We start from the raw sequence: 27125 nt of genomic DNA, 5'->3' as shown, positions 1-27125 counted from the left end.
GCATTAATGTCATTATGTGTTCATGTCCAGACGCTGTCCTATCCTGTTCCATGTCCGTTGCCATTAAATGTTCACTCCCTGTACCTGCTTCTCGTCTCTACCTGCGTCAAGCCTTACAAGTCCATTATTTACCTTCAGAGGTGAATGTATCAAACCAGTTGCCGTGATACATTTTTTGTTGTTGTTGTTGTTGTGCACTCTCCTCAAACAACAGCATGGTATTTTACTGTAGTAGCTACTGTAAATTGGACACTTCACTTAGATTAACAATAATTTAAGCTTTCTGTCCATAAAAGACATGTCTATGTCCTGGAAAGTTGGCTGTTACTTACAACGTCATTCTAGTTACATTAGCAACAACCATCCTGGTATAGGGACCACCGATCCCATAGAGGCTAAATATTTTTTCACCTGGTCACAGACAGCTGATGTTTTGTACACTGACGTTCACAAGCGAAGGAAAAGATGAGAGGAGGTGTGAAAATGAATTATACAATGATCTGGCTGCTATGAAAGTGATCTGTGTTTGCGTGTGATCAGGGGTGTATTTAATTAGCCGATTCTGTTGAAAAACCTTTCTTAAACAGAAGGGATCGGAACGAAACAGGGATAAACGTACCTGAATGTGTAGATAGTAACTCTTGTTTGCAGCTGTTGGATTAATGATTACATTTAGCTGGGTGAATGACAGTCATCCAATATGCTGTAATAGAAATCTGTCATCTTTCTTTATTCTAGGTCATTTTTGACCAAGCAGAATGGAGACGTGGGATGTGCATATATAACCTACCTACAGAAACACTCTACAAAAGATACATTTTATAGGACAAATATATTTACACAAGACATACCTGATCAGAGTGGAGGGAGGCTATGTTACAGGACATCCCTGATCAGAGTGGAGGCTATGTTACAGGACATACCTGATCAGAGTGGAGGCTATGTTACAGGACATCCCTGATCAGAGTGGAGGCTATGTTACAGGACATCCCTGATCAGAGTGGAGGCTATGTTACAGGACATACCTGATCAGAGTGGAGGATATGTTACAGGACATACCTGATCAGAGTGGAGGCTATGTTACAGGACATTCCTGATCAGAGTGGAGGGAGGCTATGTTACAGGACATACCTGATCAGAGTGGAGGCTATGTTACAGGACATACCTGATCAGAGTGGAGGATATGTTACAGGACATACTTGATCAGAGTGGAGGGAGGCTATGTTACAGGACATCCCTGATCAGAGTGGAGGCTATGTTACAGGACATACCTGATCAGAGTGGAGGCTATGTTACAGGACATACCTGATCGGAGTGGAGGCTATGTTACAGGACATCCCTGATCAGAGTGGAGGCTATGTTACAGGACATCCCTGATCAGAGTGGAGGCTATGTTACAGGACATCCCTGATCAGAGTGGAGGCTATGTTACAGGACATACCTGATCAGAGTGGAGGCTATGTTACAGGACATCCCTGATCAGAGTGGAAGCTGTGTTACAGGACATGCCTGATTAGAGTGGAGGCTATGTTACAGGACATCCCTGATCAGAGTGGAGGCTATGTTATAGGACATCCCTGATCAGAGTGGAGGCTATGTTACAGGACATCCCTGATCAGAGTGGAGGCTATGTTACAGGACATGCCTGATCAGAGTGGAGGCTATGTTACAGGACATCCCTGATCTAAGAGTGGAGGCTATGTTACAGGACATCCCTGATCAGAGTGGAGGCTATGTTACAGGACATCCCTGATCAGAGTGGAGGCTATGTTACAGGACATGCCTGATCAGAGTGGAGGCTATGTTACAGGACATCCCTGATCAGAGTGGAGGCTATGTTACAGGACATACCTGATCAGAGTGGAGGCTATGTTACAGGACATACCTGATCAGAGTGGAGGCTATGTTACAGGACATCCCTGATCAGAGTGGAGGCTATGTTACAGGACATCCCTGATCAGAGTGGAGGCTATGTTACAGGACATCCCTGATCAGAGTGGAGGCTATGTTACAAGACATCCCTGATCAGAGTGGAGGCTATGTTACAGGACATCCCTGATCAGAGTGGAGGCTATGTTACAGGACATACCTGATCAGAGTGGAGGCTATGTTACAGGACATACCTGATCAGAGTGGAGGCTATGTTACAGGATATACCTGATCAGAGTGGAGGCTATGTTACAGGACATCCCTGATCTAAGAGTGGAGGCTATGTTACAGGACATACCTGATCAGAGTGGAGGCTATGTTACAGGACATCCCTGATCTAAGAGTGGAGGCTATGTTACAGGATATACCTGATCAGAGTGGACGCTATGTTACAGGACATCATAATGAATACAGCAGAGCATCTATCTGTCACGGCTTCATCTTATCATGACTGACAATGACATCATGATATCATATCTGATTGGACCTGATTCATCATGAGCTTATCAAATCAAATCAAATCAAATGTATTTATATAGCCCTTCTTACATCAGCTGATATCTCAAAGTGCTGTACAGAAACCCATTATCATAAATGACCATGATGTCTTGATATCATATATTTTCTGACATGACATATCATGATCTTATGACGACTGAACATATCTCTGTCTCGTGGCTTGTCTGTAAATGTTAATAAATACAGGTCAATATTATATGTCTGAAGATGAAAGGGACGTCCGCTGTGTTATGTTCAGTACCCATCAATATGTTATGTAGTGTATGTGTTGTGTACATCTGTATGTGTGTGTGTAGGTGTGTGTGTAGGTGTGTTGTGCCGTGTGTGTGTAGGTGTTTGACTTTTAAAAAAATCCACCATTACTAAAATATTTTTTCTGAGCGTGTTGGTGTGATGTATTTGGCTGCTTGTAGGAGTTAGGAGAGCCTCAGCCTCCGGCTTGGTTTGGCTCTGCAGTTAAGTCCCAGTGCAAGACCAGCCAATAGAACGAGAGAGAGCGGAGAGGGGGCGGGGTCAAATGCGAGAGGGAGGCATACTCAGCGAATGAGAGAGAGAGAGAGAGAGAGAGAGAGAGAGAGAGAGAGAGAGCTGGAGAGAGAGGTCTTCAGAGCGCAGTATGCCCTTGCTTCCCTCTCTAGTACAGAACTGAAAGGAGACCGGGCAGAGGAACAGAGGAACACAGGAATAGTAGAGCTGGAAAAGAAAGAAAGACTGAAAGAGTACAGCATCGAAAGGACAGGGAGAGAGAGAGAAAGGGGGTAAAAGAAGGGGACAGGTGTGAGGAGATAGAGAGACACAGAGAGAGAAAGTGCTCGATAGTGATCTGTGCAGCTTCTACTCTACTACTACTACTCTACCACCAGCAGGACCATGGAGACAGGCAGCCCCAGGAAGATCCAGTTCACCATGCCTCTCCTGGACTCACACCTGGACCCAGAGGCTGCTGAACAGGTGAGGAGGCAGTGGGGGTGATCATACAGGACCTAGCTTTCCTAGGTGTTACTTACAGGATCAATGAGTTACAGTTTTACCGGTGCGATCGCAGCCAGACTTCAATCTGAAAAGACATAGGGGCAGGCTGGAAATGGGGCTAGGCTAGGGGGTCGCAGGCTGGAAATGGGGCTAGGCTAGTGGGTCGCAGGCTGGAAATGGGGCTAGGCTAGTGGGTCGCAGGCTGAAAATGGGGCTAGGCTAGTGGGTCGCAGGGTGGAAATGGGGCTAGGCTAGTGGGTCGCAGGCTGGAAATGCGGCTAGGCTAGTGGGTCGCAGGCTGGAAATGGGGCTAGGCTAGTGGGTCGCAGGCTGGAAATGCGGCTAGGCTAGTGGGTCGCAGGCTGGAAATGGGGCTAGGCTAGTGGGTCGCAGGCTGGAAATGCGGCTAGGCTAGTGGGTCGCAGGCTGGAAATGCGGCTAGGCTAGTGGGTCGCAGGCTGGAAATGGGGCTAGGCTAGTGGGTCGCAGGCTGGAAATGCGGCTAGGCTAGTGGGTCGCAGGCTGGAAATGAGGCTAGGCTAGTGGGTCGCAGGCTGGAAATGCGGCTAGGCTAGTGGGTCGCAGGCTGGAAATGCGGCTAGGCTAGTGGGTCGCAGGCTGGAAATGGGGCTTAGCTAGTGGGTCGCAGGCTGGAAATGCGGCTAGGCTAGTGGGTCGCAGGCTGGAAATGGGGCTAGGCTAGTGGGTCACAGGCTGGAAATGCGGCTAGGCTAGTGGGTCGCAGGCGGTTATGGCACAGGACCTCATAGTCTCTCAATAGTGTCCGTTCTGAGAGCATTCGGTGTGTCGGGATCAATTAGTTATGACACGGGGAGGTTATAGCCCTTACAGAGCAGAGTGGGAATCTCAATAGTTGGCGCGACTGTTAAATTGGTTATTTGCATTGACTCCTCCTTCCGTTTTATTAAATGATTATAATTGTTTTTACGCTGCTGCTACTCACTGTTTATAATCTATGCATAGTCACTTTACCCCTACCTACATGTACATATTACCTCAATTCCCTCGACTAACCTGTACCCCTGCACACTGTGTTTGTACCGGTACCCCCTGTATACAGGGTTGTTATTGTTATTTTATTGTTATTTATTTATTTATTTTTTACTTTAGTTAGTAAATATTATTTTTACTCTTATTTTTCTTAAAGCTGCATTGCTGGTTAACGCCTTGTAAGTAGGCATTTCACTGTAAGGTCTACACCTGTTGTATTCGGCGCAGGTGACAAATAACATTTTATTTTATTTTATTTTATTTAAAGCTCAATGTTAAATTAAAATCTCCTTACCATCATATGTAGGCCAACAAGACACCAATGGTGATGTACACAACACTCTCCCCGCCTTTCGTCATGATCCGTCCAGCCGTTACCGAGAACCACTATACTGGATTGTTTACAGGGCTGTCAGCATAAGGGGTCATCAGACAATTTTTTACCCAAACCTACGTAACTCAAAATCTACTCATCGGATAAAAACAAGGATACAACGTCCATAAGGTGACCATTAGACTTACAGAACTAGTCAAAAGTTTGGACACACCTACTCATTCAAGGGTTTTTCTTATTTGTACTATTTTCTGCATTGTAGAATAATAGTGAAGATATCAAAACTATGAAATAACACATATGGAATCATGTAGTATCCAAAAAAGTGTTAAGCAAATCAAAATATATTTTATATTTGAGATTCTTCAAAGTAGCCACCCTTTGCCTTGATGACAGCTTTGAACACTCTTGGCATTCTCTCAACCAGCTTCACCTGGAATGCTTTTCCAACAGTCTTGAAGGAGATCCCACATATGCTGAGCAATTGGTGACTGCTTTTCCTTCACTCTGCAGTCCAACCCATCCCAAATCATCTCATTTGGGTTGAGGTTGGGTGATTGTAAAAATGGTAGAGGCAAGTGGAAAGGGGAGAACTTGTCTGTCGGCCCTGCATTAAAGACCAAAATTGATGAAAGAAAATTGTGATAAATAAAGAAGTATACCCTTTTCATTTAAGGACCAAAAAATGGACAGCTGTGCCTTATAAGTCATATAATAGTTAGGAAGAGATCTTCGATGTACCGGTTCCAGGGCACATGGTTTATGAACTGATACACAAAATGAAGGCGGATTCAAAACTTTTCTATTTCAATTATTATACAGAATTCTTGCAACCAATAGAATGTTGTCCACATGTACAGTAGCATGTTTTTGGTAGCAGGTTCAGGATCGGCTGAAGAATTGTAACATTTACTGTCCGCTGGGTGATTTGAAAAGTCATAGTCAATCGATCAATAATATAATGCAATATAATATAATAGCAAAACATTTGATCTTTGATTTACAATCTGTAGAAACTATGACAATAGAAAAGTTCAGAAGTTTTGTGAAACATCACAGCACAGCTGAAAAATATATGGCAAACAGAAATCCAAACTGGATGGTGTTCAGAGATAGATGGGAGGGGTTGAGTGGAGTTGAAGGGTGGGACTAAAACAACAAGTTAACCAATATAAAATATACTGTGTCCGTAAAATGTATATAGTATGTATACCCTGGAAGTAGAAGCCTAAGTGTTGTTTATCCACCCCTTTCCAGGCTCCCTTGTCTTGCAAAAATCCTATAATCATTTGTCAACAAACAGCTTCGTTATTATCTATCAGTAAATGGTGTTCTTAATATTAATCAATCCGGATTCAGACCTAAACATAGTACTACTATGGCTACCGTGCTTGTTGTAAATTATATTGCAAATGCCTTAGATGATAGAATGAATTGTGCTTCCACGTTTGTAGACTTCCCGATGGTTTCATAATTATCTCAATGACAGAACTCAGGCCATCAAGGTAGATGATATCAAAAAATATATATACATATTCATGTGCATGCAGATAAAGTGTTGTATTCCACAGACACAGTGTTGTATTCCACAGACACAGTGTTGTATTCCACAGACACAGGGTTGTATTCCACAGACACAGTGTTGTATTCCACAGATACAGTGTTGTATTCCACAGATACAGTGTTGTATTCCACAGATACAGTGTTGTATTCCACAGACACAGTGTTGTATTCCACATACACAGTGTTTGTATTCCACAGACACAGTGTTGTATTCCACAGATACAGTGTTGTATTCCACAGATACAGTGTTGTATTCCACAGACACAGTGTTGTATTCCACATACACAGTGTTGTATTCCACAGATACAGTGTTGTATTCCACAGATACAGTGTTGTATTCCACAGACACAGTGTTGTATTCCACATACACAGTGTTGTATTCCACAGATACAGTGTTGTATTCCATTGCTCCATCAGTTGACCAAGCCTTTTCAAACTGGAAGACAGATTTTCTATCACTGTAGAGGTCACTATTGGCTCTAAAGTCAGTGCTGAATGTAAATAAAACAAAATGCTTTTTCTAGGTGTCACGATTGCGTGGAGAGACGGACCAAGGCACAGCGTGCTCTGAGTTCCACATATTTTATTTAGTGAAACTTACAAAACAAAAGGAAACAAACAACTAACCGTAACATCAGAGGTGCTACATGCACTAACTCAAAACAAGATCCCACAATGGGGAAATGGCTGCCTAAATATGATCCCCAATCAGAGACAACGATAAATGGCTGCCTCTGATTGGGAACCATACCAGACCAACCTAGAAATAAACACACTAGATTACCCACTCTAGTCACATCCCGACCTAACCAACATAGAGAATAAAAGGCTCTCTATGGTCAGGGCGTGACACTAGGTCCCATAACCTAGATTTAAATGAGTTTGTAATGACAAGTTTGAACAGTACACAGATTGAGTGAGTTCCTTCCTACAAATATAATGGTTTAATAATAATAGACCAACATAGCTACCGTAGCAGGTCAAAGCTGTGTGCTGGAAAACCTTGGTAGAGCCACATCCCAGAGTAGACATTGTGGCGCTCATGTGAATTTTCTATCTTTTTCTTCAGACCAATGCCTACTTCTCACTTTAAACTTATTTTTTTTGTTGGTTTTAGTAGATTAATTAGGAGTGTTGGAATAGTTTAATAATACTGTTATAAATCATTAGGGTTATGGTCATGGGAGGGGACTCTTCATTTGTCCAATCTTCATTTGACATTTGACTTTTTGACAATTCTGGTGCACTGCCCTTCTACCCGTGATTTATTTGTATGTAACTTTAGGTTAAGTGTGTGTGTGTGTGTGTGTGTGTGTGTGTGTGTGTGTGTGTGTGTGTGTGTGTGTGTGTGTGTGTGTGTGTGTGTGTGTGTGTGTGTGTGTGTGTGTGTGTGAGAGAGAGTGCGTGATGAGAGACAGGTGTTGCTCAGGGATCACAGTGGGGTCAGTCTCTGGCTATATCTCAGCCTGTTGTACTGAGAGTGTGGACAGCCTCTGGCTATATCTCTGTCTGATGTCCTGAGAGTGTGGACAGCCTCTGGCTAGATCTCAGCCTGATGTGCTGAGAGAATGGTCAGCCTCTGGCTATATCTCAGTCTGATGTGCTGAGAGAGTGGTCAGCCTCTGGCTATATCTCTGTCTGATGTCCTGAGAGTGTGGACAGCCTCTGGCTATATCTCAGCCTGTTGTACTGAGAGAGGGGTCAGCCTCTGGCTATATCTCTGTCTGATGTCCTGAGAGTGTGGACAGCCTCTGGCTATATATCTGTCTGATGTACTGAGAGTATGGTCAGCCTCTGGCTATATCTCAGCCTGATGTACTGAGAGTATGGACAGCCTCTGGCTATATCTCTGTCTGATGTCCTGAGAGTGTGGACAGCCTCTGGCTATATCTCAGTCTGATGTCCTGAGAGTGTGGACAGCCTCTGGCTATATCTCTGTCTGATGTACTGAGAGTATGGACAGCCTCTGGCTATATCTCAGTCTGATGTACTGAGAGTGTGGACAGCCTCTGGCTATATCTCTGTCTGATGTCCTGAGAGTGTGGACAGCCCCTGGCTATATCTCTGTATGATGTACTGAGAGTGTGGACAGCCTCTGGCTATATCTCTGTCTGATGTCCTGAGAGTGGGATCAGCTCTCTGCGAGCTGTAATGTGAGCAATGGGTGTCAATTAATGAGATTGTTAATTTAGCTGGTATAGAATCGCTATTTACATTTAATTACTGAGGAGGAAGTGAACCATGAATCACACTGTCCTCTTGTTACGATATCAATAGGCACTAATTACTGAGGAGGAAGTGAACCATGAATCACACTGTCCTCTTGTTACGATATCAATAGGCACTAATTACTGAGGAGGAAGTGAACCATGAATCACACTGTCCTCTTGTTACGATATCAATAGGCACTAATTACTGAGGAGGAAGTGAACCATGAATCACGCTGTCCTCTTGTTACGATATCAATAGGCACTAATTACTGAGGAGGAAGTGAACCATGAATCACGCTGTCCTCTTGTTACGATATCAATAGGCACTAATTACTGAGGAGGAAGTGAACCATGAATCACGCGGTCCTCTTGTTACGATATCAATAGGCACTAATTACTGAGGAGGAAGTGAACCATGAATCACACTGTCCTCTTGTTACGATATCAATAGGCACTAATTACTGAGGAGGAAGTGAAACATCTGATCGAACAATCTTTGGTGCTGTATGTGTAAGGTTGTGTGTTTGTGTGTGTGTGTTATTTTGCCCGTGCATAACTGTCCTACAGTTACCTCTACTGTAATGATATAGGTTGTGGAAATCTCCTTCTCCCTCTGTTAGAGTCAGACAGCCTTGAGCACTAATCATGTAGCTCTCAGCCGCCCTGCAGAGAGAGACTTGGCTGGGTGCCACTCAGAGATGACACTCTTAAGAATCCTGAGATGCTGAGACCTGCATGGCTTGGCTGACATGGTGTAGTCGACCACAGAGCCTATCAGAGCAGAGCTGGCTGACTGGCATCACAGAGCCTATCAGAGCTGGCTGACTGACGTGGTGTGGGCATCACAGAGCCTATCAGAGCTGGCTGACTGACGTGGTGTGGGCATCACAGAGCCTATCACGTGGTGTGGGCATCACAGTATTTCAGTGTGGGGCTGACTGACGTGGTGTGGGCATCACAGTATTTCAGTGCGGGGCTGACTGACGTGGTGTGGGCATCACAGTATTTCAGTGTGGGGCTGACAACAAGAGGCCAACTAATATGCTTCAGCGTTTCCTTGTTTGGGTGTTTAAGTATTTTTGTGTATTTCATTGTTAAAGTTTTTCAGTGTCTCACTATTCCAGTGTGGGGTAGCACTTTGTTTCAGTGTCAGTTTCAGTGTTTCAATGCTTAGGTGTTTCAGTGCTTAGGTGTTTCAGTGCTTAGGTGTTTCAGTGCTTAGGTGATTTAAGTGGTTTGTGTTTCAACATTTCTGTGTTGTAATGTTTCAGTGTTTCACAGTGTTAGTTAAATGCTTTTTTGTTGTTGTGTAGCAGTGTAGCCAACTACTGGAATGATCCACTGGACACACACTGGTTGAATCAACATTGTTTCCACATCATTTCAATGAAATTACGTTGAACCAATGTGAAGGAGACGTTGAATTGACGTCTGTGCCCAGTGGGTACAGACTACTTTTTTTTGCAAAAATAAAATACAGTTGAAATAGGTAAGGATTTATTTTCTTTATTAGCATCAGACCAGATTAATTCTGACGTGAAACATAGTTTTGGGGTTTAATAGGCTAAATTACACATTTTGTTAACATCTGACCCCAAAGTTATCTGTTCTTGTGATTTGTATTATTTTTCACGAAGTAGTTTGCATGTTCTTTTTCAAAGTAATTTGAGTTAGGTAAACTATTTTTCTTAAGGGCAGCTTTAGTGTCGCTTAACTTATTCCACTGTCAAGTAATTGGTAGCTTGATAAACTATATTTTCAGTAGCTTCCCCAACACTGGTGTTTCAGTATTTTCAGGAATTTGTCATAGAACAGCAATGGCATCATAGTGTCTCAGTGTGCCTGTGTTGGTATCACAGGCCTTCCTCCATGCCTCAGTACTCCCTGTTGTGCCTGGACACCTCATAGTGTGTAGATCAGGCTCTGGAGAGAAGCAGCATTCACTGTCCATAAAACTTTCTCTCTGGGGGAAGGAGTACTGGGGGATGGAGTCCTGGCTATTGTAGTCCTGGGGGATGGTCCTGGGGGTTGGAGTCCTGGGGGACGGAGTCCTAGGGCTGGAGTCCTGGGTGATGGAGTCCTTGGGTGGTAGAGTCCTGGGGGATGCGGTCCTGGGGGATGCAGTGGACCTCCCGCTCAGGAAGTACACTCATCCATGTACAGATATTAATGCTTTATACTTGTGTTAGACACCACAGTGTGCCAAGACAGTTGCATTCTGTACTTCATTTTGTAGATACATCTCAGATATTATGATATGCTGCTGACTAACAACTGTAATCAGTTTCAAGGAACGAAGCATTTGTTTTGGAATGTACTTCTACATGTTTCAAAACAAACGCTGAGTTCCTTGTATGACATCATAATGTGGTTCTAATTAATACTTCCCTAATCTCTTTCCCCACAGTGTTAGAATGACAGTGTATCAATTTCTGAGACATTCCCTTTCTCTTGAATTTGAGCAACCGCAATCCTTTAGATAAGAGCTTCTCTGTGCATAATAAAACCCTTCTGTCCCTAGTTAGTTAACATGAGGAATCATGGCATTTCAAGGTCATGTAACTCCATGATGTACTTGGGTAGGTTTGATTTAACATCTTGTATAAGCTGTCTAGACATATATTTGTCCTTCACTTGGTCAACACTGTTAATTCCTAGTGCTTCTGAGAGGACATTTCTGAGAGGCAGTACAGAGATAATGTTTTGGCTGTCACACACCTCATCTGTCCTAGATTTAAAAAAGGTTCTGAAAGCACATCTGTTTGAATACATGCCTGAGATTACTGTAACTGAAATAAGTCCACGCTCTAGGCCGGTTCTATTCTTAGCTACTGTAATACTGAGAGAAGTCAGCACTGTATTTCATAATCACCTTATTACTTTTAGACTAAAATGGATATATCTATATCTCCTATGACTGAAATTGCATTACAACTGCACTTCCTGGTGCCCAGCACATTATGATTCTTGTTCATTCCAGGATACAGAAAATATAGTAGTTTAATGGGTTTTTTTCTTCCTATCTGTACAGATAGGAATAAAGGTCAACAACAGTAGTAATAGTGGAGTATCTGCCAGTAGCTGTATATCCTTGTCCTCTCCTTAAGTTTGGGCTAGGCGTCCCGCTAGTGGGACAACGTTCGGTGAAACTGGAGGGCGCGCAATTCAAATAAATAATCATAAAATGATGGATATTAAACATTTAGGTTCATACAAGTGTCTTATATCGGTTGAAAGCTTAAACTCTTGTTAATCTAACTGCACTGTCCAGTTTACAGTAACCATTACAGCGAAGGCATGCCATGCGATTGTTTGAGGATGGCGCCCCACATCAAAATATTTTTCCACCGGCACAGGTTTCAAAAATTCACAAATAGCGATTACATTTTAATCGCTTACTTTTTGAAAATCTTCCTCTGATTTGTCATCCAAAGTGTTCCAGCTATAACATGTAGTGTCGTTTTGTTAGATAAAATCCTTCTTTATATCCCAAAAAGTCTGTTCCGTTGGAGCCATCAATTTGAGTAATCCACTCGTTCAACATGCAGAGAAAGGAATCCAAAAATCTAGCACTAAGCTTTGTTTCAACAAGTCAAAATATGTTTCTATTTACTCCTCAGATTCCCTAAAATGTAATCAAACTATTTTATTTCTTACGGAAAGAAGTATGTTCAATAGGAAACCAATTTTAGCAGGTGCGTCTTGTCTTCATTTCGCACCCAAACATGAATTTCCAAGACACTGTCCCTGTACTAAAACTCATATTTCTTATTCCTTTTGGAAGTTACAAGCCTGAAACCTTGAACATAGACTGCTGACACCCTGTGTACGCCACAGGAATTGCATCCTGGGAGCTAAAATTCAGAACGCTTCTATACTTTCCATTGTAAGAGCATGGTCTCTCAAAAAAAAGAAATTCCTGTTGGTTTTTCTTTGAATTTCCTCCTACCATATCAAATTTCAAATCAATATCTATTGTGTTATAGTCTCATACATTATTTTAACATTTCTACAGGGCCTGAGCAACAGGCAATTTACTTTGGGCAAGTCAGTCAGGCGGAAATTGAGAAAAAAGGAGCCACGAAGAAGTTAATAACATTGTCCTCCCGTTAGGTTATTCCATCCATCGTCCTCCTTAATGTTTTAGGTTACCAGCCACCACTGACCTACACAGACACCAGAAGGAAGGAGAGTAGTTGTAGTGGTGTATCCCTTGTCCTCTGAATTACTTCCTTCCTGATTCAGCTTCAATTGTTTCTATGAGTTTGAACAGTATCCATAACTGCATGAGATTTAATTATAGGCTAATGTACGTTTATTATACTGTACCTGCTACTAAACCAGCTCTCTGCTACTCTTCTGTTGTACAACACCACTAAGCATCATATAGAAGAAGAATTAAGACATAAGTCATGGTAGAAAAGCAGATTGAGGCAGGAAAACAACTCAGGCTGGCATTCTAAATGGAAGCATATTCCTTATACAGGCCTATACTCCTCTGGCCAAAGGAAGTTCCCTATATTGGGAATTGGATGTCTCACTGCTCAAAAGACCATGAATAATTCTGATAGTTCAAAGTTGAACAGGATTGCTGTTATAAGGACAGGTCTATATATAGATTATGTGATGGATGTGGAAAGACCCCTGTCTGTACAATACCTGTCTTGTATGTCACTAATGGCCCCGGAGGAGATGGCTGCCGTTTTATGGGCTACTAACCAATTCTGCTATTGTGTGTGTTTTTTTGTAACTTATTTTGTACATAATGTTTCTGCCACCATCTCTTATGACCGAAAAGAGCTTCTGGATATCAGGACAGCGATTACTCACCTCATACTGGACAAAGATTTTTCTTTAATGAGTCGGACGTGAAGGATTTACTTCAGACACTGGACAAGGCTCATTTGCATGAAGAAGAGACAGAGATATTGGGGATGTAGGTCAGGGTGCCTTGTGAGGATCCGACGGCGTGTCGGTAATCCGCCTATACCATCAGTCCTATAAGCCAACTTGCAATCATTGGATAATAAAATGGATGAGCTCTGATGTAATATCTTATGTTTCACAGAGTCGTGGGTGAACGACGACATGGATAACATACATCTGGCTGGGTTTTCAATGCATCAGCAAGATAGAACAGCTGCCTCCGGTAAGACAAGGGGTGGCGGTTTATGTCTATTTGTCTATAACAGCTGGTGCACGAAATCTAATATTAATGAAGTCTTGAGGTTTTGCTCATCTGAGATAGAGTATCTCATGATAAGCTGTAAACCACATTATTTACCAAAGAGTTATCATCTATATTTTTCATAGCTTTCTATTTACCACACAAACCGATGCCGGCACTAAGACCGCACTCAACGAGCTGTATAAGGCCATAAGCAATCAAGAAAACGCTCATCCAGAGGCGACGCTCCTAGTGGCCAGTGACTTTAATGCAGGGAAACTTAAATCCGCGTTACCTCATTCTACCAGCATGTTACATGTGCAACCAGAGGAAAGAAAACTCTAGACCACCTTTACTCCACACACAGAGACGCATACAAAGCTCTCCCTCCACCTCCATTTGGCAAATTTGACTCTAACTCTATTCTCCTGATTCCGCCTTACAAGCAAAAACTAAAGCAGGAAGTACCAGTGACTCGCTCAATACGGAAGTGGTCAGATGACGCAGATGCTAAGCTACAGGACTGTTTTGCTAGCACAGACTGGAATATCTTCCGGGATTCTTCTGATGCCATTGAGGAGTGCACCACATCAGTCAATGGCTTCATCAATAAGTGCATCGATGATGTCGTCTCCACAGTGATCGTATGTACATACCCCAAACAGAAGCTATGGTTTACAGGCAACATCCGCACTGAGCTAAAGGGTAGAGTTGCCGCTTTCAAGGAGCGGGACTCTAACCTGGAAGCTTATAAGAAATCCCGCTATGCCCTCCAACGAACCATCAAACAGGCAAAGCATCAATACAGGACTAAGATTGAATCTTACTACACAAGCTCGGATATGGCAGGGCTTGCAAACTATTATTGACTACAAAGGGATGCACAGCAGCGAGCTGCCCAGTGACACATGCCCACCAGACAAGCTAAATTACTTCTAAGGTCGCTTCGAGGCAAGCAACACTGAAGCATGCATGAGAGCACCAGCTTCTCCGGACGACTGTGTTATCACACGCTTTGTAGATGATGTGAGTAAGACCTTTAAACAGGTCAACATTCACAAGGCCGCAGGGCCAGACAGATTACCAGGACGTGTACTCCAAGCATGCGCTGGCCAACTGGCAAATGTCTTCAACCTGTCCCTGACCGAGCCTGTAATACCAACATGTTTCAAGCCTAAATGACTACTGACCCGTAGCACTCATGTCTGTAGGCATGAAGTGCTTTGAAAGGCTGGTCATGGCTCACATAAACACCATTATCCCAGAAACCCTAGACCCACCTCAATTTTCATACCGCCCCAACAGATCCACAGATGACGCAATCTCTATTGTACTCCACACAGCCCTTTCCCACCTGGACAAAAGGAACACCTACGTGAGAATGCTATTCATTGACTACAGCACAGCGTTCAACACCAAAGTGCCCTCAAAGCTCATCATTAAGCTAAGGACCCTGTGACTGAACACCTCCCTCTGTAGCTGGATCCTGGACTTCCTCAGTCCCATCCTGTACTCTCTGTTCACCCATGACTGCATGTCCAAGCACAACTCCAACACCATCATTAAGTTTGCTGATGACACAACAGTGGTAGGCCTGATCACCGAAACAATGAGATGTCCTATATGGAGGAGGTCAGAGACCTGGCAGTGTGGTGCCAGGATAACAACCTCTCCCTCAACATGATCAAGACAAAGGAGATGATCGTGGACTACAGGAAAAGGAGGGTCGGGCATGCCCCCATTCTCATCGACAGTGCTGTAGTGGACCTAGTTGAGAGCTTCAAGTTCCTTGGTGTCCACATCACCAACAAACTATCACGGTCCAAACACACCAAGACAGTTGTGAAGAGGGTACGATAAAAGCTATTCTCCCTCAGGAGACCGAAAAGATTTGGCATGGGTCCTCAAAACGTTCTGCAGCTGCACCATCGAGAACATCCTGACTGGTTGCATCACCGCCTGATATGGCAACTGATCGAACTCTGTCCACAAGGCACTACAGAGGGTAGTGCGTACAGCCCAGTAGATCATTGGGGCCAAGCTTCCTGCCATTTCGCACCTCTATATCAGGTGGTGTCAGAGCAAGGCCCTAAAAATTGCCAAAGACTCCAGCCACCCTAGTCATAGACTGTTCTCTCTGCTAACGGGCGGCAAGCGGTACCGGAGCGTCAAGTCTAGGTCAAAAAGGCTTCTTAACAGCTTCTACCCTCAAGCCATAAGACTCCTGAACAGCTAGTCAAATGGCTACCTGGACTATTTGTATTGACCCCCCACCTCAATTTTTACGCTGCTGCTACTCTCTGGTTATTATCTATGCATAGACACTTTACCTTTACCTATATGTACATACTACCTCAATTACCTTGACTAACCCCAGCACATTGACTCTGTACCGGTACCCCCTGTATATTGCCTCGATACTGTTATATTATTGTTGCTCTTTTAATAATTTGTTATTTTTTCGATTTTTTTCTTCCTTTTTTGTCTTTTTTTAACTTCAGTTTATTTTTGTAAATACTTTCTTAACCCAATTTTTTCTTAAAACAGCATTTTTGGTTAAGGACTTGTAAGTAAACATTTCACTGTAAGGTCTACCTACACCTGTTGTATTCAGCGCTTGTGACAAATAACGTTTTATTTGATTTGATTTGATGCAATATGGGAACAATAGATAAAAAACGTCAGGACATAGATGGATCGTCTTTTGTTATACTGGGAGCAATATTGCGTATGAATCCGAGAGAGGAGTATGGTGTTCCATGTGAATCAGCCCGTTCAATTAATTCTGTTGTTTCTCTGCTCGATCCATCAGAAGAGCTGGAATCTCTTCATATTTGACACTTCTTTTACAGAAGCAACAATAACAGAATCTATGGCTTTCTCTCTTTTCTTCTCAATTTGTGAGTTATGCAGTGTTGAATGTGAAGGAGAAGGAGCTGAAAGGAAAATGGGATGGATTAAGGCTCTGGGGGCAGTGGTGTGTGTGTGTGTGTGTGTGTGTGTGTGTGTGTGTGTGTGTGTGTGTGTGTGTGTGTGTGTGTGTGTGTGTGTGTGTGTGTGTGTGTGTGTGTGTGTGTGTGTGTGTGGGTGGGAGTCAATGAGAGCAGCTACGAGGGCTTGGTATGGTATTAATACAGCGTTTCCCAAACTCGGTCCTGAGGCCCCCCTAGGTGCATGTTTAGATTTTTGCACTAGCACTTCACAGCTGACTCAAATAATCAAATTTTGATGATGAGTTGATTATTTGAATCAGCTGTGTAGTGCTAGGGCAACAACCAAAATGTGCACCCCCTGGGGTTACCAGGACTAAGGTATGGTATTAAGTTATGGTATGGTATGCTTTAACTTCACTAGGGTAGGGGACACTATTTTCACCTCCGGATGAAAAGCGTGCCCGAAGTAAACTGCCTGCTACTCAGGCCCAGAAGCTAGGATATGCATAGATTTGGATAGAAAACACTCTAAAGTTTCCAAAACTGTTAAAATAACGTCTGTGAGTATAACAGAACTGATATGGCAGGCGAAAACCTGAGAAAAATCCATCCAGGAACGGGATTTCTTTTTATTTTCTAGTTTTCTATTGAATGCCATTACAGTATCCATTGACTTAGGACTCAAATTGCACTTCCTATGGCTTCCACTAGATGTCAACAGTCTTTAGAAATTGTTTCAGGCTTTTATTCTGAAAAATGAGGGAGTAAGACTACTGAATGAGTGGACCATTCAGTGTCCTAGAGGTTTTTCATGCGCACGACCGAGATCACACCTTTCTTGTTTTCCTTTTATATTGACAAAGCTTTTGTCCGGTTGAAATGTTATTGATTATTATGACTAAAAACAACCTGAGGATTGATTATAAACATTGTTTTACATGTTTCTACGAACTGAGTAAATGGGAGTCTTAAGAGTGTAACCATATGAAGATCATCAAAGGTAAATTATTAATTTTATCACTATTTCTGACTTGTATAACTCCTCTACTTGGCTGGTAACTGTTTGTAATGATTTGTCTGCTGGGCGCTGTTCTCAGATAATCGCATGGTATGCTTTCGCCGTAAAGACTTTTTGAAATCTGACACCGTGGTTGGATTAACAAGAAGTTAATCTTTAAACCGATGTATAACACTTGTATGTTTTATTAATTTTTATAATAAGTATTTCTGTTTTTGAATTTGGCGCCCTGCAATTTCACTGGATGTTGGCCAGGTGTGACGGTAGCGTCCCACACCCCCTAGAGAGGTTGGGTAGGGTATGGTAAGATACGTTATGGTATTATGGTATGGTATGATATAGTATGGTAAGATATGGTATGGTATTTTGATTTGATTTTATTTGGATCTCTTTTAGTCCCCATTTGGACTAATCTTCCAAGAGTCCTTAAATATTAAAATACAATTTATATACGAACACAATTTCACATATAACGCACTATTACAAACATACATAATATACTAACGTAATAAACCAATAAGTAATCAATCTAAAAAATATGAATTCTTCATCTACTGTAATCCCACAACATTTCTGTGTATTATATTTAAATTGTTTTAAAATAATGTTTAAATTTATATATTGAAAGGTTTCTGATTTGCTCAGTTAATTTATTCCATTTCTTTATTGCTCTAAATCGAAATGTTCTTTTGCCTATTTCTCTTTTCTGTCTGGGTAACGCATAGATGGTGGACAATCTATTCCTAGTATTTACGGAATGTCTGTCTCTTACCAACTGATTACCGTTGTGAATAGAACTTGGCCGTTTTAAATGATGTATATTATGAAATAAAATAAGCATGTTTTTTTCAATTATCTTGTCGATTGATGACCAACCAAGAACATTGCGTATGACTGCAACAGAAAAACCATATCTCCACCGTAAAACAATCCTTGCTGCTTTGTTCTGTGCAATCTGCAGCCTCCTAACTTCACTTGATGATGCATTTCCCCAGACCACAGAACAGTAGTTCACTTGACTCTCAATTAAAGCTTGTGTTATTTGCTTAAGAATTTTTCCTGGTAAATATTTAGCTATCCTTCTGATTATGCATGCTGTTTTAATAATTTTTTTACATAGATTAGTTATTTGAGATGACCATGATAAGCAGCTGTCTAGCTGCACTCCTAATAGTTTGGTTTCTGCCACTTCTTCAATTTGTACTCCTCCCATACTTAATTGTATCCCATGCTGTTTTGGCCTTTTCCTAATGGAACAGACCAACATAACTTTGGTTTTCTTGGTGTTTAAAACAAGTTTATTCTGGCAAACCCACTCCCTAATATTCTCCAAATCTCCTTGTAAAGCTTGCTGTACCTGTTGGACCGATTGTCCTGCTGCATAAATTGTAGTATCATCTGCAAATATAGTAGCTTGAGTTTCAGCTAGGGCATAGGAAAGGTCGTTGGTATAAATTAAATAAAGAAGTGGCCCAAGGCAGCTGCCCTGCGGTATTCCACAGTTTAACACATGAGGGGAAGAAAATGAACCATTGATATAGGTGGACTGTTTCCTGTCAGTTAAATATGACTGTACCCAATTCAATGCTACCTCCTTAAAACCATAATGCATTAATTTTGTCAAAATTATCTCATGATCCACTAAATCAAATGCTGCACTGAAATCTAAAAATAGTACCCCCACAAACTTGCCATTATCCATAGCATTGAGCCACTGGTCAGTCATGTCAACCAGTGCAGTGGTAGTGGAATGATTTTTGCGATAAGCATGCTGATTGGCTGTAATCAAATCATTATTTTCCATGTACTCCCATATTTGTCTACTCACAATACCCTCCAATATCTTACTGAGTGTAGGGAGTAGACTAATTGGTCGACTATTGGCAGGAGTAGCGGGTTCTTTGCAGTCTTTTGGAATAGGACAAAGTTTAGCATGCTTCCATACATTTGCAAACATCCCCTTTTCCAGTGACCAATTAAATATGTATCTCAGTGGAACTGCAATCTGGGGAGCAGCACCGCGAAGCTAAAAATTGTCCATAAGATCATAACCTGTAGATTTCCCATCAGGTAATGACTTCAAAAGGTTTAACACCTCCTCCACTGACACCGTTTGCAGACTAAAAGAGCAGATCTTGTTGCTCATAATATGATAATCAATCCATTGGACAATAGCTTGTTTGGAAGAATGTATGTTTACATTGTTGCTCAGTAAATTAATTTTCTTTGTGAAAAAATCTGCAAAATGATTGGCAATATCAACTGGTTTTGTTATTATTCTCCCGTCAACCTCCACACTAGATGGGCATGATGAGATAGATGTACCAAGTAAACCCTTAACTGTATTCCATACATTTTTAGAATCATTTTTACAATCAATAAAAGCATTGTTGAAAAATAACTTTTTTTTCCTTCGATTCAATTTAACTGCATAATTACGCAATGTTCTATAATTCTGTTCATCAATTTCTGATTTTGATTTGGCTGCTAAGACTTTTAACATATTTCTTTGAGAAAAAGCCTCACCCAGTTCATCATCAATCCATGGAGATGGACGAGCACCAACTGTACTCTTTCTTATAGGGGCATGATGGTCCATAACCTCAATGAGCAAAGCCATAAAACATTCTGTAGCGTGATTTAAATCATCCTCTAGATAAATCAGCTCCCAGGGTACAGCAGCCAAATCATTTAGAAATAGCTCATAATTAAATGTTTTAAAATTTCTCTTGACCACAATCCTAGGGGGTTTCTTTGGAACCTTGGTGTTCATGGTTATGGTCACAATATTATGGTCTGTCCAGCCCACTGGCATTGATCTGGCTTTTAAGCATTGCGATGGTATATTACAGAAAATCAGATCAATGCATGTGTCTGAACGATGACCCAACTTAATTGATGATCTAGTAGTATCATTAACCATTTGTTTCAAACCACAGTTCTCCGCATATCTCATCAATTTTGTTCTATTCAAATTAATGTGATTAAGGTATGGTATTGAGGTATTGTATTGTCATGACTGTCCTGATCAGGTCAGGGTACAGGAGACCACCCTACAGATTATCTCCCAAACCAGCAACAGAGGAGGAGAGATCTAGGGGTCTGAAGATGTGGGGGTTTTATGACCCCTCACGCCCATAATAAACCTTAGGCCACAGAGAAATTCCTTTGTCCTCACAATGGAGAACTGGCCTCAGAACATTAAACATGCAATAAAGGGACTTTGGAACAATGGTTTCCGTCAGCCACAATGGTGGTCATGACGAGAGGTGGAATATGAAAATGTATGTAACTTTTGTATTGTTATTAAAGGTTAAGAGATGACATTATGAAAACATTGTACCTTTAAGAGTTTTCCCAGTATATGCCTGATGTTTATACATTGTAAGTTGTGTGGAAAATATCCAAATCAAAGAGAATGTTTTGGTAAAGATGAGATGTGAAGGTAGTGTCTAAAATAGGATTTTTAGTCAAATCTAGGCCTTGCCCCTTAACTTGGTCCGCCCAGAGAATTGCCCTAAAGGCGGTTACGCCCACTTCTGACCCGAGGTTATAAGACAGGAGAGTGAAGAATTAACATAGGAGACTAATTGACCCCAAGCTGCAGCGAAGGTCTAACAAAGTCAACGAACCCCAAAACGAAACACAAGGTTGAAGACAAAGAAATCTTTTTCTACACGAGCTACGGACGAGTAGCTGTGTCTAAGCGGGTGAATTCAAGCCGAACCACCCAGCCTCCACTCTCCATTGAATCGTGGTATCTACACCGTTCGAGTCCGAAGCTGTGAACTCTGAGCTACAGAGTTGTCTGTCCTCAGAAGACCCCTTTCAGATCAAGGGAGAGGGATCAGACCACTAAGCCAAGAAGGACACTGACATCGTGAGGACAACCAGAGAGTTGCGCCGGAGAAGTGCGTCATTGAGAAGCCTAAACGACCCACGCGGAGCTTCCCACCTGAGACCTCCAACACGTAATTACATCATTATATTCTGACCCATAAGAGCGGCAGTTCGGGGCAAGGCTAGGTTTAAATAAGCATGGCTGACAAATGAACCCAAATGTATATTTCTCTCGTGTACTTTCTTGGTTTCTCTCTCTTTTAAATCCCCATTTTGGGTAACACGTGCCATAATGTGTTGGCCCGTTATACTAAGTCCTAATCAATAGCTAGACTGTGTTTTGTGTATGTGTATTTTTATCATCGTTTTAGCTTGCTAGTAAATAAATAATCAACTAAGATTGGTGTGGTAAACTCATTGGTGGGACCCGGGTGCGTGCAGATTCCCGGATTATGCGACGTTCAGACATGAGACAAGAGGTTGATTAATTTAGCGACTGTTGTAAAATCGATATTCTGATATCCTTTGAGTTAATTTGGGAAATAGAAACTCAATCAAAATAATGTTCCCATGGTGCCCCAGGTTAATGAGTTAATAATTGCTTGATTCATTGCTTAATTCATTTAACCTCTTACATCTAGACGTTCCGCTAGCGGAACACCTGCTCCAATATCCAATGATAGGCGTGGCGCGAATTACAAATTCCTCAAAAATACAAAAACTTCAATTTTTCAAACATATGACTATTTCACAGCATTTTAAAGACAAGACTCTCCTTTATCTAACCACACTGTCCGATTTCAAAAAGGCTTTACAGCGAAAGCAAAACATTAGATTATGTCAGCAGAGTACCCAGCCAGAAATAATCACACACCCATTTTTCAAGCTAGCATATAATGTCACAAAAACCCAGAAGACAGCTAAATGCAGCACTAACCTTTGATGATCTTCATCAGATGACACACCTAGGACATTATGTTATACAATACATGCATGTTTTGTTCAATCAAGTTCATATTTATATCAAAAAACAGCTTTTTACATTAGCATGTGACGTTCAGAACTAGCATACCCCCCGCAAACTTCCGTGGAATTTACTAACAATTTACTAAATTACTCACGATAAACGTTCACAAAAAGCATAACAATTATTTTAAGAATTATAGATACAGAACTCCTCTATGCACTCGATATGTCCGATTTTAAAATAGCTTTTTGGTGAAAGCACATTTTGCAATATTCTAAGTAGATAGCCCGGGCAGTATTTTCACATCCGGATAAAAAACGTACCCGATTTAATCTGGTTACTACTCCTGCCCAGTAACTAGAATATGCATATAATTATTGGCTTTGGATAGAAAACACCCTAAAGTTTCTAAAACTGTTTGAATGGTGTCTGTGAGTATAACAGAACTCCTATGGCAGGCAAAAACCTGAGACGGTTTCATGCAGGAAGTGGCCTGTCTGACAAGGTGTTGTTGTTATTGCTTCTGTGTATTGAAGAGTCAGGATCTTAGCTGTAACGTGACATTTCCTAGGGCTCCAATAGGCTCTCAGAGCCTGGGAAAAACCTGAACAATGACGAGGCAGCCTCAGGCTGAAACACATTATCGCCTTTTCCAAGTGGCCCATCAGAGGACAATGGAATTAGGCGCGTGCCCGATTCGACCCCGTGCAGTATTTTCCTTCGGCTGTTTAGCTAATTGCAGATTCCCGGTCGGAATATTATCGCTTTTTTACGAGAATAATGGCATAAAAATTGATTTTAAACAGCGGTTGACATGCTTCGAAGTACGGTAATGGAATATTTCGATTTTTTTTGTCACGAAATGCGCCATGTACGCGACCGTTATTTACCATTTCGGATAGTGTCTAGAATGCACGAACAAAACGCCGCTATTCGGATATAACGATGGATTGGACCAAACCAACATTTCTTATTGAAGTAGCAGTCCTGGGAGTGCATTCTGACGAAGAACAGGAAAGGTAAGACCATTTTTGTTATAGTAAATGGGATTTTGGTGAAGGCTAAACTTGCCGGGTGTCTAAATAGCTATCCCTGTGATGCCGGGCTATCTACTTAGAATATTGCAAAATGTGCTTTCACCGAAAAGCTATTTTAAAATCGGACATATCGAGTGCATAGAGGAGTTCTGTATCTATAATTCTTAAAATAATTGTTGTGCTTTTTGTGAACGTTTATCGTGAGTAATTTAGTAAATTCACCGGCAGTGTTCGGTGGGAATGCTAGTCACATGCTAGTCACATGCTAATGTAAAAAGCTGTTTTTTGATATAAATATGAACTTGATTGAACAAAACATGCATGTATTGTATAACATAATGTCCTAGGGTTGTCATCTGATGAAGATCATCAAAGGTTAGTGCTACATTTAGCTGTGGTTTGGGTTTATGTGACATTATATGCTAGCTTGAAAAATGGGTGTCTGATTATTTCTGGCTGGGTACTCTGCTGACATAATCTAATGTTTTGCTTTCGTTGTAAAGCCTTTTTGAAATCGGACAGTGTGGTTAGATTAACGAGAGTCTTATCTTTAAAATGGTGTAAAATAGTCATATTTTTTTTAATTGAAGTAATATCATATCTAAGGTATTTGAATAACGCGCCACAGGATTCAACTGGCTGTTGAGTAGGTGGGACGCGTCCCACCTAGCCCATAGAGGTTAATAAACACAGTGAGATCTGGTCGACAGACTCGCTGGATTGCGGGGTTACGGGTATCCATGTGGTGCGTATTCCTACGCCACCCGGAGCAACTCCTACGTTTGTTAGACAATACAAAATCCCGCTCGCAGCATACGCAGCAGTACAAGAGATTATCGATTCCTTATTAGCTAAACGGATAATCAGGGAATGTAACAGTACGTACAGCGCTCCCGTGTGGCCCGTTCTGAAACCAACGGGTAAATGGCGTCTTACCATTGACTATAGACAACTCAACAAACTGGTTCCGTTGTCTCGTTGGCCAATGACACAGCTCGACCAAGAGTTGCCAAAGGTGGCAAACGCCAAGTACTTCTCCACCGTCGACGTGGCAAATGGTTTCTGGACCATGACAGTCGACCCGCGTGAACAACACAAGTTGGCTTTCTCTTTCTCGAACAAGCTCTTCACGTTCAATCGTTGCCCATTCGGGTATGCGAACTCCCCCTCAGAGTTCAACATCTTCCTGCACAAGGCGCTGCCAGACGCAGCCTCTAGGGGGACGATAATTTACGTGGACGACGTTCTCATGAGAAGTGAGACTTGGTCACATCACCTCAATGAAATGGACCACGTTCTCACCCAACTCGGGACTGCAGGGGCTAAGTTGGCCATCATGAAAGGACAATGGTGCAGGACCAAGGTAAACTACGTTGGGCTTCTGGTGGGTGCCGAGGGCATCCTGCCACAGTCTAACAGAATCCAAGCAGTCCGCAACATCAAAACACCTACAAACCTTCACGAGGTGCGCAGCTTCTTGGGAGTATGTAATTACTCCCGTCAATTCATCGAAAACTACGCCGACTTGTCAAAACCGTTGACTCACCTTCTTCAGAAAGACACCCCATTCGTTTGGGATGCCACTCACAACGAAGCGGTGGCTTCCTTGAAAAACCTGCTTTGCGAGGCACCCTGCCTGGTATACCCCAACAAAGACAAGACATTCTTTTTGGAAGTCGGTTTCTCGGAGCACTGCCTTAGCGCTGGGTTGTACCAAAAATACGACCAAGACAAACGTGTGGTTGCTTACGCGAGCAAAACACTCAACCCCGCCGAACACAAATACTCAGACTGCGAAAAAGCGCTGCTGTCGACAGTCTGGGCAATCAAACACTTCACCAGTTATGTCGGCGGACAAAAGGTGATCATAGAAACATGTCACCAGCCTGTGACTTTTCTGAAAAGCCAACGAATCCGTGAGGGTGCTGTACACAACAGCAGGATAGCGGCTTGGCTCATGACGCTGCAGAGCCATGATGTAGTAATCAACTACGCAAAAGCAAAAAACCTGCCTTTGGGCAGTGCTTTGGCGGTGTGTCAACACTGTGGTGACGATGAAACCGACTCCGGACCACCCCCGCGTGACATCGCTCCGCCATTGCCTTCGAACCATCACTATTTCGAAGAGAACGTGTGTCTCGACATGCCGATGGCATTTGTAGATGGCTGTTCTTACCGCCATCTAGACCACTTGCAAGCTGGGGTGGGATTGGTATGGCACAACGACATTCCGTGCAAACCACTTCAATTTCAGCTTGGCAACAAGACCAACCAGTTTGCAGAAGTGGCTGGCGTGCTGATCACCCTGCAAACAGCGGTAAAACACGAATTGGCAGAACTGGCGATCTGCACCGACTCAAACTACGCGAGACTCACCTTCTTATGCCACTTGCCGTTTTGGAAACAAAAGCACATGACTACTTCAAGTGGTAAAGAGGTGAAAAACAAAGAGCTCATTCTAGCTTGTGATGACCTCATCACCAAACACGACATACAGGTGTATTGGAAGAAAGTCAAGGGACACTCCAAATCACCTGGTCGTGACAAACTTGGCAACGACCATGCTGACAGCATGGCGAAATCTGGTGCAATTCACGGCACCCCTTGGGTGTTTGATGCTCGAGACGAGAAACCCACTGAGGAAGCTATGGTGTCTGCGGTAACGCGTAGCCATGTAGCACCACGGAAAACGTCTTCGCACGAACATAATGTGTTGCTAACGCATTCATTCATGAATGGCGACCTGGTCGCAATGCAACACCAAGATGAGTCCCTCGCCACTTTGATGGCATTCCTGTCGGATCCTGTCAACCACCCAGTGTCCAAACTGGCTTTGGCAGGTTCACACGACTTGCGTTCGCTGTACGCAACTAAACAGCACCTCACACTTGTAGATGACCTATTGGTGTATGTTTCAGAAACCGACACCGCTCGAAGGTGGGTGGTTCCTAAAACACAGAGGGGGATAATGATAGCTCATGCCCACGACGAGCCATGTGGAGGCCATAGGGGGGTCAAGGCTACATGTGAAACATTGCGACAGGTGGCCCACTGGCCTCACATGGAACAAGATGTGGCACGATACGTGAGGGGGTGTCTAGTTTGCTGCCAGTTTCAACCCACCAAGCCACTTCACAGAGCACCCCTGCAACGCAAGGGTGTGTCTTACCCCTGGAGCTCGATCCAGATCGACTGGGTCGGCCCAGTTGCCAGGTCGGCCAGAGGCAACAAGTACCTCCTCACAGTGACTTGCGCATTCACAAAGTGGGTGGAGTGCCTGCCGGCGACCAATGACACAGCGGAAACCACTGCCGTTCTTTTGCTAAACCACGTTTTCAGTCGTTTCGGCCTGCCAGGAGAAACCCGTGGACAGCGACAGAGGAACCCACTTTTCGGCAGCTGTAATGACCGAACTGTGGAAACTCCTGGGAGTCAAAGCTAAACTCCACATCGCGTACCACCCTAGGAGCTCGGGGAGGGGGGGGGGTAGAAAGGAGGAACCAACCAATTGTCAGAATCTTGAGGAAATATGTGGCAGCCAACCACAAAGATTGGGACCTCAAACTCCCATTGGAACTGATGGCAATCAGAGCCACACGCAACAGGTCTACGGGAATGACACCCT

The 27125-nt window shown here is 42.8% G+C and overlaps 1 protein-coding gene across 2 annotated transcripts in view; it reads left to right on the top strand.

Moving 5' to 3' along the window:
- The first annotated feature begins 3041 nt into the window (after positions 1-3041).
- LOC106583709 (protein phosphatase 1 regulatory subunit 1A) overlaps positions 3042-27125 on the top strand; it is a 66368-nt gene continuing 42284 nt past the window's right edge. For both annotated transcript variants that reach the window (XM_014168229.2, XM_014168231.2), the window contains exon 1: positions 3042-3399. In XM_014168229.2, coding sequence (XP_014023704.1) covers positions 3319-3399 — 81 coding nt within the window. In that variant the 5' untranslated portion in view covers positions 3042-3318. The remainder of the gene's footprint in view (positions 3400-27125) is intronic.

This window comes from Salmo salar, chromosome ssa22, assembly GCF_905237065.1.
Source record: "Salmo salar chromosome ssa22, Ssal_v3.1, whole genome shotgun sequence".
In the NCBI taxonomy this organism is placed as follows: domain Eukaryota; kingdom Metazoa; phylum Chordata; class Actinopteri; order Salmoniformes; family Salmonidae; genus Salmo; species Salmo salar.
This window is presented reverse-complemented; position numbering and strand designations above follow the sequence as displayed.